A 13955-nucleotide genomic window follows, 5' to 3' on the forward strand; every position below is an offset into this window, starting at 1 on the left:
TGAATGACTGCAGAAAAGAATGAGGCAGAGTTTGATTCTTACTCAACGTTTTTGAACATCAGCATGACTCCCCTTCTGACATACCTAGATGCTGCAGGTATTAATGAGACCTCACTTCAGAGCAGAGGACTCCACAATGGGTGATATGCTGGACCTTGGAACGGAGTGCAGGGTCACTGGAGGAAGGCCATGCATTCGACAAAGGTGCAAAACACACACACACGTCTGACTGGGCAATTACCATTTAAAACAAAAAATAATTGAAGAGCAAAGGCTTTTAATCCGTGTCAGTTCTTGACTGCGAGCACTGCGGATTACTTCGGAAAATGGCGAAGTTGAGCTGCAAGGAGCATATAGTGGTTGTTTGGGAATAGCTGGTCTGTGGGAGAATCAAACTGGCACAATGCACCGCCTCCCCTCCAGTAGCAAAAATACTCCTAGTATACAAATGCACTTAGACACGAGGCAGAGGGTTCAATGTCCAGAGATAGCCTGGAAGCGTAGGGCTGCTTTCATTTGTTAATTATTAGAGAGCGCTTAACGTTTCTTGGCTGTCTCAGATTCATACACATCCTACATGACCTCTCCTTACCTGTTACATTTTCGTGTTTCTGACTAAAGGAGTTGGAAGCTAGGCGATAAATGTCAGTTAAAACACACCTGCGAGTGGTGTGTGCGCGCCACTGCGAGGCATATGTTCAATTATTGTGCCCGTGTCTGGGCACGATAATTGAAAACATGGGCTTTGGTGTGCGTAACAGACACCAACAGGCCATGGGCGGAGCAATGCGCCCGCCTTTGGCCTATTGTGTGTTCTGTTACAAAAAACACGCACGCAAAGCCCAATAGTGGAACCCAACAGGAAAAGCACACGCGTGTGCGATTCCAGGGTCTGTTTTCAAACCCTGGAGAAAAGGGAGCTCGCCTGAGAGCCCTGCTGCGCAGCGCAACGCAGGGCGCGAGTCCTAAAACCTCCCCAACTTTGCATGATTTATCAGATAGAATATATAAAATGAATTTGTAAAGCACACATTCATCCTGGAGGGTTTCTTGGCGTTTAAGTAACTGTAGAATTTTGTCCCCCGTCTGTGTTTACCATTCACTTATTCCAAAGTTTATCTGCAATTCAAACACTTCTCCAAACATTAGCTTAGGAGTTCTGGAAATTCAAATTTCCTCTTACATTTTGAATTTTGGTATACCTAGATTAATTCAATTAGGCACGCTTCTAATTTAGTAGGCTGGGCTTCACACAGGAGAGCTATCAATTGTCATGAATGACCTGTTGGAGAAGCCTGCCCTGAATCATTGTGGGTAAAAAGCACTGCCTCCACTGTACACCTGGACAGTAATTTCCAGCCCCCATACTTAAGTTACAGGATTCCAGTGTGACACAAATTTATAAATTTGTCGCCCCAACATATGCCAACATCTATATGGAGAACTTTGAGAACCAGCACATATACGCCAATCATAACATCTTCGACAAAATCAGAATGTACGTCCGATACATCGACGACTTATTCTTCATATGGACAGATACTAAAGAATCCCTCACAACAGCTCTTACAGAACTCAACACCAAAGATCCACGTATCAAACTCACATGGCTCATAAGCGACACTGAAATATCATTTCTTGATGTCCACATTAAAATTACTGAGCATGGATTCAGCACTGACTTACATCGGAAAAGCACCGATCGTAACAACACGTTACATTTCAACAGTTTCCATCAGGGATCACTTAAGACACTTGCCGTTTTCCCAAATGCTACGCCTCAGACGCATCGTTTCTGATGATCAAACCTTCAAACAAAGAATCCAAGAAATGCATCATCGATTCCTCGATAGAGGATATCCTGAAAACACCCTCATGGAAGCCCACAACAAGATCAAGGGTATCTCCAGACAAGACAGCCTTCTCAAGAAGCCCAAGAACGCATGGTTCTAGTGTCTAAATATTCCACAGCCAGCCACAAATACAAAAGAATCATCTTAAAATACTGGCCAGTTCTACAAATGGAACCTGATTTTCAGGACATTTTTCAAACTCCTCCACTGTTTGCCTATACTCGGAGTAAGAACCTAAAGGAAATTCTGTCTAGTCCCACGCCAAGCATCACAGTCTTAAAAGGCACACAACCCTGTCTCAATTGCAACAACTGCAATAGCATCATCAGAGGCAACACCATCCAACATCCCATGAAGGGACACTCAATTAAACTACAAGTCAACGCAACATGCGATTCCAAAAATTTGATTTATGCATTCAAATGGCCCTGCGGAAAAATCTACATCGGGAAAACAGAAAAATCAAAACCCGCATGAACGAGCATAAGTCAAATATCCGCACTAAACAAGAAAAATCCAACGTTGCCATGCATTTTCATGAGTGTCACCATACTGTTGCACAACTTAGATTCATAGTACTTGAACTTATCAACAACAAAGAAGGCATTGACAATCGCAAGTTTCTCCTCAAAAGGGAACTTGAATGGATCTATCGCCTACAGACTCTGAAGCCACATGGGTTAAACGATCGTGTTGAATACAGCTGTTACCTATAAATAATCATCATATGCCTGTTGTTAATTGTGTAACTGTCAACTCTTTGCTCTTTTACCATTCACTCAGCTTCATTCTTTTTAGTTTACCATTCCAAGATGTCCCCCATTCTTTTTCACCTTCCCTTAGCAGTCCGTTTTTCATGTCACTGGGTACTTTACCTCTTTAAGATGTCCTCCATATTTTCCTACCTCCACACCTCTTCACTCTCTCTAAGTAGTCCTCTTTTTATGTCGCCCCTATTGAACTCACCACGCTGTGCCTCTCTTTATGTTTACCCTAGTTTCTCACACCGTTTGTTACCCACGCATCTAATCACAAGGATGTATTCCCTCTGACAACCTCAGACCGACCGATTGGAACAGCGAGCGCGACTCGACTGCAGTAAGTTTCGCTTATCCAGCGTTTGAGCACCATGTGTCTTTTAACGCGCTTCTAGCACTTGCCAGCCACGACGCGGTAGTTAATGTCTCACATCCCCTTCACCTTTCCTTTCGTTCATCTTTTGCTTCACGACTGTTCTGTAGTTAGTTCTGTTTGTCTCATCGTTCATGCACCACGCTGTCTTAACGTGTCCTTGCACTTGTCTATCACGACGCGGTAGATAATGCCTTTCACCTTCTGCACCTCGTTTTTCACTTACCCTGCACTTCCCTTAATCAAGTATTCACATTACATATGCGCATATTATCATCCATACCCTTTTTTCATTCACATTATTAACGCACCGTGCCACCTGAGCACACTCGGTTATTATTGTCCCTCATCATTTGTGTTCTATCATCATGTTAGTTTTATTCGTTTTCCTTTTCCTAATTTGGGCTCGTTTTCATTCTTTCAGCTCTCCTTGATAAAGGGCGTTAACGCCCGAAATGCATTGGAGTTCGTGTTCAACAATATTGATACGTATGCATCTAACTATCACCATTGATATGAGTTAATATCATTGAGAAAACTTGATCGCACTATTTTTGAACATTAAAACTTTACAAATTTCCCAAGAAACTTTGGAATCAATTATTTGATCCTCTTTTGGAGTGCCTCACCAGGGGATGTCCCTGCATGTTCCATGCAGACACTACTTGTACAAATTTATAAATAACATTCATCTTTAATCGAGGCACTTGCTGTCAACTGTGGCTTGTAAGGAATACAATATCTGGAGGAGTAGCTCTCTTGGTGCCTTAATGAATATGTACAACTGGCTTCAGCAGCTTCCCTACAGAAGACCAACCATAGAGATGTGCCGGAAGCCCCATAGCGCTGTGCTGCCAGGCCCTCCAGTGACTGTTGTGGGTACTTTGTAAAAGTCTTGCAGTGCTTGAGCCATGCCAGCAGTAGACGTGTAGTAGGAGCGCATGGGCGTCGAAGCTCGTGGTAATCCTGTTTAGTTCTAGCAGGGCTCTGGGTTTAGCCTTCCAAGGAGGGATTTCAAGAAGCGCACGGGGCCTTCGGAGCATTCCTCTACTTGAAGGTGATAAAACTAGAGGTAAGTGACTCTTGTCCGCTGCTCTTCTGTTGCAGCATTGTATGTTCACCCCATTGCTAGAGTAGACTGTTCAGTGGTGGAAGGACTGACTATGGGCTACCCTCTGGCATTCCTATACGAAACCTAGCCCGTTCACTGGTGAACGTGAAACACTAGTGAGCGGTGTGGCAAGCTGTGACTGAGGCCAAAGTTACTACTGACGTTCAAGGTGTGCAGCTAGATAAACCATGACAGGGTGAAACGCTGACACTATGTATAACTTTTATTGGACGTTTGCATGAAGTGAGCTGCACAAGGCTATAAATGGCCAGATAGAAGTTTCGGATAGCCCATATGGACCCGAGGGTCAAACGGGAGTCAGTGCAGAGTGCTTCACGCTTCGTCCTAGTTTCTGCTCACAAGAGGCTGTATATGCCAGCGGCTGGTCCTATGGCTGCTCTCCTCCCAGCTGCCAATGTGGCTAGCAAGAATGATGGTTATCCCCCCCCCCCCCCACAACTGTCTGTTGCATCTCTGGCTGGAATGTTGGTGGGTTGTAACCTGCTGTTTGATGGTGTAGAGTGCTTGCAGGAGATGAGTAAGGAACACCACTTAAGGCTCTGTGTAAGAATGGCACTTCAAAGTGGTTATTTTCAGGGCTTTTGGAAAGGGAAAACAAATTGTATATTGTGTTCTGGCATCTAGCTTTTGTGGGTTTTCCCAGCCTTCCCTAATGACCCCCTTTGCAAGGGACTGCTTCAGAATGGCAGTGGTGTGGGGTTCTGTAAAATTATTCATGCTCGCTTTGTTTGGGTTTGCTGCATGGATACAGGGATAGTGCAGGGCCTTTAACTGCACATGGCAAAGTCTGGGTTCTTTAGGTGCAGTTCTGGTGGTGCATTAATCTTACTCATGTGTAACATGCCAAATGGTGAGCTGAAATATGGTAATTGTTGCACCATCGTCCTGGATTAATCTGTCCGTGGTCTGCACTCCCTCAAAGGCCCAGATGGATCCGTCGGATGACACAATTCAGTATCTGCTGGCCTTCCTTTGCTATCCATTCCAGTGAAAAGATTGGCCCAAATGCAAAAGCAAACCATGCGCAGTCTGTTCCTGGCAAACTTCTGATTTGTGAAGGCATAACTATATATATGTATGCACAAACACTTTGGATAAAAATGCAAACATAGTGGTATCTTCCTTTATAAAGTAAAGAGGGACCCTAGAATATCTGTATCGTCAAGAATTGTCCATGGGCAAAGACCTTTCATCTCAATCTTTTAGGTTCCCCTATGCAATGAGGTGGGTGCACCAAGGCAAGGCACATCAATGCAAGTCAAGTGGTGCAATACGGGTAGTTTTCCAACTGGAGCTAGTCTGCCACCAATGGGTATATGAATGTTTGTGCACAGCTTGGCTGTTGTCCATGCCCCGGGTGCTGGCAGGATCTCCACCTGCTTTGAAGACCTAACGCAGCATCTTGTCCTTTGGTTTTGTACGGTCTTCTTGTTGAGGCCTCACTTCAGTGAGAAGAAGCTGGTGGACCGTGGTTGGGGTCCCATCAGCATCGGAGCCTGATTCTTGTGGCTGATCTTGATCTAGAATAGAAGTGACAAATTAATAATTCTGGCAATAGTTTAACTCAAGTCAAAATTCTGAGAATTGCACCTCTACTGAATGACGGCCTTAGGCTTGGGAGAGATCAGATGTTGGTTGGTTACTTACCTGTAAAACGAGCTACCTGTGGTGCTTTGTAGGTTTGGGAATCAGAAGGTTGAGAATGCAGCTGGGGGGTTTGATCTACTTATGTTATTCAAAAATACCTAGCCAGAAGGTCTGTTTAAAGACCAAAACCCTCAAGCTGGATTGTCAATCTCCCAGTGTTCAGTTTTCAGCTTGTCTTGTTGAACAATCTTGTAGGAAGCTTGTGCCTACACTTGCCCTTTTGACCAAGTTACAAACCCAGTATTTTTTAAATAATTTGGCTGTATGGGTTCACATCTGCAATAAATGCAACATTGCACCACAGAGGAGGTGAACGCTAAACCATATAAGGAAAAGGGGACTAATGTTGCCTACTTTATTTCCCGCATGAATTGGTCCAAACTATGACACTGTGCAAAGGTAAGTACTAGTCAGTCAAAAAGTATCTACCTACCAACTGCATGTATTTGTAAGCAGAATGGAGAACCATGCACTAAGAGAAGAAACTGAATCCAAAAATAAGTAAAGATACAATTAGGCTTTTACAAGGCATTATATAATGTATTAAAACTCCTGATCAGCGTTTCAGCCTACCAACGTGGAATTCTCCTACCTTGGTGTGGATGGGTTGCCAATAATGATGCAGGGAACCAGTGTGAGGCCCAATCCACAACTTTTTGGTTACCTGCAGATGTTCTGAAGTGACCCTATTGTACAACCTCACTCTGTTTGGTGTGGTCTATACTGATAGGGAAGCTGTGGTTGGGTCCTTTTCACCCCCTCACTCTTAGTGAATATAAAGTTTCATCTTCTACTTCACAAACTTGGATATATCTGAGCCATTTGCTTGTCACAAACTGTGGGTAGAAGGCATTTTTGAAAAAATGTAGCTCCTCAACAGTATGCCTGACGTGCGCGTGCAGAGACCTTGATTCTTAACGCTCCCACCTCTAGTGTGACTTGTACTCACAAGTGCAGGCTATTTGATCTGACCACCATGTACTACAATTTAGTTGCTAGTTCACAGATCTGAAATAATGCACAAACAACCTTCCTGTGGTAAAATGATATTACTTTCATTGATCATTAACTACACTTGGTCAACTTGCACCCAGCAACTCAAAGTCCATTTATAAGTCCTTGTCCAGCCTGGAGGCCAATGCCACATTCGATAGCACACTTGTTAGTTGTGGCAATTTCAGTTTCTCTTCGGTAGTGGCGGAGGAGAAGGTCTTTATACTACCTTGTATAGATTAGAACATTTTTACAGCACAGTCCTTTGTATGTCGTAAGGTTTTAATTCTAAAGCGGTCACTATTGATCTGGGTTTCCATTTTTGGGGAGGGTAATCGGATTATGTAGCGTAGACCTTCATTTCTCTCCAGTTGGGTTATCAATTCAATTACACTGCAGTCATCTTGAGTTGTTGGAAATCCATCTGCCTTGTGCCCACCCCCAAAAACTATTTTTGTCTTATGATTTTGACTGGAATGTCTTTAGCTCCGGCTTCTACTTGTAATCGTGCTACAAGTCTCCAAGTGCTGTTTTTGTCCTCCCAGTGCAATTCTTGTTGCCGGACCTACTGGATTTAGTGGAAGTATTAACATTAGGTCAGCACTGAGGGGGTTGCAAGGGTGAAGTAGGTCCCTGATAACTACATTGAACACAAGTAGAAGCCAGAAAGAGGACCTGCTGAAAGACCACTTGTCACACAAACATGGGTATCTAGAACCAGCTGTCAAGATAAACCTACATAAACATGCCTTTCGTTATTGAGCCTTTGGTGCTGTCTTGGGTAGGGGTGGGAGGTTCAGATTCTGCCGGGTGATAGTCGCAACACAATATTTGTGTTGCTTTCTTTAGGGACATAGTGGGAATCCCCTCACCTTGGCCACCATATCTGCCATGGTCTGTGTGTTCCAGGAGTAGTGACAAGAAAGGACAATTTAAGTCTGCCAAGAAGGATCGTGAACCAGACATTTTTTGGGATGGACTCGAGAGTATGATCTCTCCATTCTAGGTAATTGGGGCCACTGTCTTCAGTTAACTTTTCACTTACAAGTCATATTTTTTTAGGCGTTTGCCCTTTTTAATTCAAAGGAAGCTAAACAAGACTTCCATGTCCAGAAAGAATGATCTCACACAAAAACAAGCATTTACAATGCAATGGTTTTGCCTTTGTTAAAGTTAGAGCTATTGGCATTGCTCTTGACACTCTGAAGCTCCACTCTGAAGCTCCACTCTGAAGCTCCACTCTGCACTCTGAAGCTCCACTCTGCACTCTGAAGCTCCACTCTGCACTCTGAAGCTGCACTCTGAAGCTCCACTCTGCACTCTGAAGCTGCACTCTGAAGCTGCACTCTGAAGCTGCACTCTGAAGCTGCACTCTGAAGCTCCACTCTGAAGCTCCACTCTGAAGCTCCACTCTGAAGCTCCACTCTGCACTCTGAAGCTCCACTCTGCACTCTGAAGCTCCACTCTGCACTCTGAAGCTCCACTCTGCACTCTGAAGCTCCACTCTGCACTCTGAAGCTCCACTCTGCACTCTGAAGCTCCACTCTGAATCTGCACTCTGAAGCTCCACTCTGAAGCTCCACTCTGAATCTGCACTCTGAAGCTCCACTCTGAATCTCCACTCTGAAGCTCCACTCTGAATCTGCACTCTGAATCTGCACTCTGAATCTGCACTCTGAAGCTCCACTCTGAAGCTCCACTCTGAAGCTGCACTCTGAAGCTCCACTCTGAATCTGCACTCTGAATCTGCACTCTGAATCTGCACTCTGAAGCTGCACTCTGAAGCTGCACTCTGAAGCTGCACTCTGAAGCTGCACTCTGAAGCTGCACTCTGAAGCTGCACTCTGAAGCTGCACTCTGAAGCTGCACTCTGAAGCTGCACTCTGAAGCTGCACTCTGAAGCTGCACTCTGAAGCTCCACTCTGAAGCTCCACTCTGCACTCTGAAGCGCCACTCTGAAGCGCCACTCTGAAGCGCCACTCTGAAGCTCCACTCTGAAGCTCCACTCTGAAGCTCCACTCTGAAGCTCCACTCTGAAGCTCCACTCTGAAGCTCCACTCTGAATCTGCAGCTCCACTCTGAATCTGTAGCTCCACTCTGAATCTGCAGCTCCACTCTGAATCTGCAGCTCCACTCTGAATCTGCAGCTCCACTCTGAATCTGCAGCTCCACTCTGAATCTGCAGCTCCACTCTGAATCTGCAGCTCCACTCTGAATCTGCAGCTCCACTCTGAATCTGCAGCTCCACTCTGAATCTCCACTCTGAAGCTCCACTCTGAAGCTCCACTCTGAAGCTCCACTCTGAATCTCCACTCTGAAGCTCCACTCTGAAGCTCCACTCTGAAGCTCCACTCTGAAGCTCCACTCTGAAGCTCCACTCTGAAGCTCCACTCTGAAGCTCCACTCTGCACTCTGAAGCTCCACTCTGCACTCTGAAGCTCCACTCTGCACTCTGAAGCTCCACTCTGCACTCTGAAGCTCCACTCTGAAGCTCCACTCTGAAGCTCCACTCTGCACTCTGAAGCTCCACTCTGCACTCTGAAGCTCCACTCTGCACTCTGAAGCTCCACTCTGCACTCTGAAGCTCCACGGCCCTACGTGTGCCTTGTTTAATTGGTCTTGTCGTTCTTTGATTTTTATTGGATGTTTTTATGTGTTGTCGATCTAATATTTGCAGTTTGTCACACACATCGTGCAGGTAAGCAGGATCAAGGGCAGGACGTAGATGCAGGGGGGGGGGGGGACCAGCGCGGGTGAGCCCGAGGGATCAAGGTCAAGGGCAGGATGACAAGGGACAGAGGGCGGCAGGCAGCAACGGCGGGTGAGCTCGGGCAGAGAAAGGGCAGGATGAGGTGGGTTGGGTAAGCGCTGACCAAGCAGCGCCAGTGCACCTTAGCGGGCCCCGCACCTTTCACGAGCACTGACTCAGCTCCCTGGGGTCTTCACTCCCGTAGGTCACCACCACGCGTGCTCTCACAGCCCGAGCTACCTGTCACACACGGAAGAGCGAGGGATCGTGGACTTTACTCCCCCTTTGAGCCCGGGGAGAGCGAGAGCCGCTCTTGGCACTGATGCCTCCGGCGTGATCATTGGGCTATCAGGAGCAGCCCCCGTGATGCTGCTGTCACTGACTGATCGCCCCCACACCTGATGTGTGGGTTGCAGAGTATTTTGTTGTGCACGCTTAACATTCTATGGTGCATAAATTGATGTGTTTTGTTTTATTTCTGACTGTTTCCGTGTAATGAAGACTCTCGTTAATGTTGCATCAGAGAGAAGCGGGAGGGGGCGGGAAAGGGGGAGGAGAGAGCTGACGACGGCCGGCCGGAGCAGAAGACGGGCACCAAAACAAGCGGGAGGGGGCGGGAAAGGGGGAGGAGAGACGCTGAGGACGGCCGGCCGGAGCACGAAGGCGGGCACCAGGAAACAAGCGGGAGGGGGAGCAAGGGAGGTGCCGGCAATGCCGGAACAGAATCGGGGGCGTTCCCGGTGTCGCGTGACGTCGGCAAAAGCCAAAGAATGTCGGGAACGCCCCCGAATCTGGTCCGGCATTGACGGACAGGCCCCTCGTCCAATGGCTAGGCTCCATTTATGGAGCCAGCCAATGAATGACGAGGGCCGAACCAAAGCCACACTACAGATCTCATCAGGATTTCGCCTGCGCGAAAAAGATGCGCAGAGCGCATCTTTTTGGCGAGGCAAAACCTAACAAGCATTTACAATGCAATGGTTTTGCCTTTGTTAAAGTTAGAGCTATTGGCATTGCTTTTGACACTCTGCACTCTGAAGCTCCACTCTGAAGCTCTACTCTGCACTCTGCATCTGCACTCTGCACTCTGCACTCTGCACTCTGCATCTGCACTCTGCATCTGCACTCTGCATCTGCACTCTGTATCTGCACTCTGTATCTGCACTCTGTATCTGCACTCTGTATCTGCACTCTGTATCTGCACTCTGTATCCCCACTTATTTTTTTAGGATTTGTTCCCTGACTATAACCCACCACCAAGCAATGCACATACCAGTCTGCTCCCAGCCTGCCCGCCTCTCTGAGGGACACATTTCTACACACAACCGCATTCACGCCAGTGAATGGGCGAGCCGGACAGGGCACGCGGATCGTGAAAGGTTGGGATTGTGCGATTCAAGTGCATTTAACGTAACATCATATTCGCATGCAGGGTTTCCGGATTTTTAGAGGTACAAGCTGTCTTCATGACTAATGAATGTTATGCCCTGTACGTTTCCTGTTAACCGGTATCTTGGTCCCGTTTGTTTAATTGAAACTGGCCAAGACTACATCTCCCACAATACAACAGGTTGATACATGAAAGCTCAACACTGAGGCCGTCTTGAAGCCCTATATTTTAACAAGCCATAACGGTAATGTTTCATTTACTATAGAACTCGAGATGCCTCATCGCACCCCCGGGCAGAGCTGTGGGTGGGACCTGCGATCACAGGCTCGAGTCCCGGTTCTTGCTTCGGTCCTCCCAACCCCAAGGCTGGTGACATTTGCAGCGCTTTGAAACTGCCCTTGCGTTGAACAGGCATTTTACAAGTAGCTAAGATATTTGCAAACTTTCCAAATTCATACATTTCTATGTCAAACATTAAGTAGTCCGTCTCTTCGCTAGTTTGCTCGTCAGGACTTTGCCAATGCTGTGCACTTGAAGGTGGCGCGAGTACTTGTACATTCGGTAACTTGCAATGCGCAGCTTGTCGTAGTGTTAATGAATGACAGATATAATGGGGTTGACATTGACCGTACCACACGTACAGACTGCGATCAGGCCTACTTGGAACAGGGCATCAGTGCAGAAGATCAAGGAGGCCCTACTGAGGGCATGCCCTATGGGTACTGGCTGAAGGTGAGTGGTGCTCTCTGCCAGTGAAGCATTGCCATGCCCAGAGATTACCACGAGCAAGGGAATTTTGGCTACAAGGCATGTCTGCAGTGTATAGGCAGTGAACTTGGGAAGGCAGTGGTACCACTGCGAACCACAAATAGGCAAAGTGCATGCTTTTTAAGGTTTTGGATACTAATTATAGCTTCAGCAGTTGTTTCTCGCAGGAATGAGTTCATAGTTACAAATTACGTATTTTGCATAATTTGCAACCAGTTTGAATTATGGATTTCAACAAAAGAGAAGCTAGGAAGGCGTATAGTACACTCCAGGATACAGCACTTTATGCATTATGGTCACGTTTGCAAAGCACTCACAAAAGATCAAGGGAACATTCTAGATGATACACCACATTTTGTGGCCAAAAAAGACTTCGGTATATGACCACATAGAACTGAGAGAGTGCCTAGTCAGTGTCATGCTCGTGTAGATGAAGCAGTGATGATGGTGAGTGCGTGTCGGAGAGAAGCAGATATGGGGAAACGCACACAGTTTGTTTTCTTACCTCTACCAGTACACCACAGCGCCTTGTGCCGTGTTCGAGAATGTCAACGTGTTTGAGGAAAGGGCAGTAAAGAAAGTTGTGAGCTCAGAGCATATGCTGCACTAACTCAATGATTCATGATGAGGTGAAGCAGGAAAAAGAATCGAATGTGCAACATTAATAACATTTTTCAGAAAAGCGACAGTGCTTTGTGAGGTGTCGGGCAGAAAAAAAGACCAAGGGACCCATCAGATCCAGGTGTAGAGCTGGACTCTAAAGCAAGGGTTTCAAGCTTGCCAACAGACACATTGAGAAGACTCCGAGAGCTACAGGCACATTCAGTTAGGAGAACGAAATGTGAATGAAGGGTCTTACACAACTTGTACTCACACAGTTGGCTGCAGCGCTCCAGTAAAGAGAGCAGACAGGCAGGCAGGGTATCGCTTGGCGCACACAATGCCCGCACCCTCGGGGACTTGTCTTCCAGTTACAGATGAAGCGCCCTGAAGCCTAGCCACTTGGGACGGCTACAATAATCCACAGAATAACCAAGTGCCCCGTGCCACTGTCCTACCTGCCTGGTCTCCGGGCTCGGACCGATCCGGCTGTCTCCTCCCAGCTCCCTTCCCCCTGCAGCACATCCTCCCTCCCGGGGTGCCGTTCTTACCTGCTGGACGGGGGTGTTGGGCCCCAGAAACCTGCTGGAACCGTTTCGGTAGGGTGAGGGGGCCAGGAGCCGGGTCCGTGTGGAGTGCAGCCGCCGCGCTGAGTCTGTGTCCGGGCTCCGGGGGCGGGGAAGGAGGAAGGCGGCCATGAGGAAACAAGCGGGAGGGGGCGGGAAAGGGATTGACTGCGCCGTGTCGGACGCGGCCTGCTGATAATGAGGCGGCTCTGAGCAGCTCTCCCGCTGGAAATGAATTCTTTCTCCGATGTCTATCTCAGAGAGGCCCCAAAAGGCACGAGGCTGCTTCCTGCTCGGAGAGGCGACGGTGCTGTCGAAAGACCGCCTCGGATTGAACTGAAGGACCGGGAAGAGGGGGGGGGGGGGCAGCTGGGGTGTCTGCAGAGAGAAACGAGGTGTCTGCGAGGAAAAAGGAGGTGTCTGTGAGGGGGTGATGAGAAGTGTCTGCGAGCGGAAGGGGGTGTCTCCAAGGCGGAGGTAGAGTCTGCAGGAAGAAACGAAGGGAGGTGTCTCAGAAGAGAAGAGGGGTGTCTCAGAGGAGAAGAGAGGTGTCTCAGAGGAGTGCGGGAGGGGGCGGGAAAGGGGGAGGAGAGACGCTGACGACGGCCGACGACGGCCTTGGAGCAGGAAGGGGGAGGAGAGACGCTGACGACGGAAGGCGGGTGCCGGCAATGCCGGACCAGACTCGGGGGCGTTCCCGGCGTCCCGTGACGTCGGCAAAAGCCAAAGAATGTCGGGAACGCCCCCGTGTCTGGTCCGGCATTGACGGACAGGCCCCTCGTCCAATGGCAAGGCTCCGTTTACGGAGCCAGCCAATCAATGACGAGGGCCGAACCAAAGCCACACTACTGTTCTCATCAGGTTTTCGCCTGCGCCGAAAAAGATGCGCAGAGCGCATCTTTTTGGCGAGGCAAAACCTAAAAAGGAGTGGAAATTGGAATGACCTGGACGGAGGTGGCGTAGAACAAAAACCCTATCTATGGTATACTACCTAACATACTTACCTTGAGGAAACTGTCTTACAGAACTGACTGGAAAGTAAGGATTAAAGCAGACCTATTCCTGCTTCCATGAACATGCAGAATTCGTTTACCTGACTGCCAAGTTGCTGCTGATGGGAGCCCTC

The 13955-nt window shown here is 47.8% G+C and overlaps 1 protein-coding gene across 4 annotated transcripts in view; it reads right to left on the bottom strand.

Annotated features, from left to right (window-relative positions):
* Positions 1–3658: 3658 nt before the first annotated feature.
* The window catches only part of DGKA (diacylglycerol kinase alpha), a 387021-nt gene continuing 376724 nt past the window's right edge, over positions 3659–13955 (bottom strand). For all 4 annotated transcript variants that reach the window (XM_078686412.1, XM_078686395.1, XM_078686404.1 and 1 more), the window contains one exon: positions 3659–5636. In XM_078686412.1, the coding sequence (XP_078542538.1) occupies positions 5556–5636 (81 nt within the window). In that variant the 3' untranslated portion in view covers positions 3659–5555. The remainder of the gene's footprint in view (positions 5637–13955) is intronic.

Source organism: Lissotriton helveticus, chromosome 1_1 (genome assembly GCF_964261635.1).
Source record: "Lissotriton helveticus chromosome 1_1, aLisHel1.1, whole genome shotgun sequence".
Classification (NCBI taxonomy): Eukaryota; Metazoa; Chordata; class Amphibia; order Caudata; family Salamandridae; genus Lissotriton; species Lissotriton helveticus.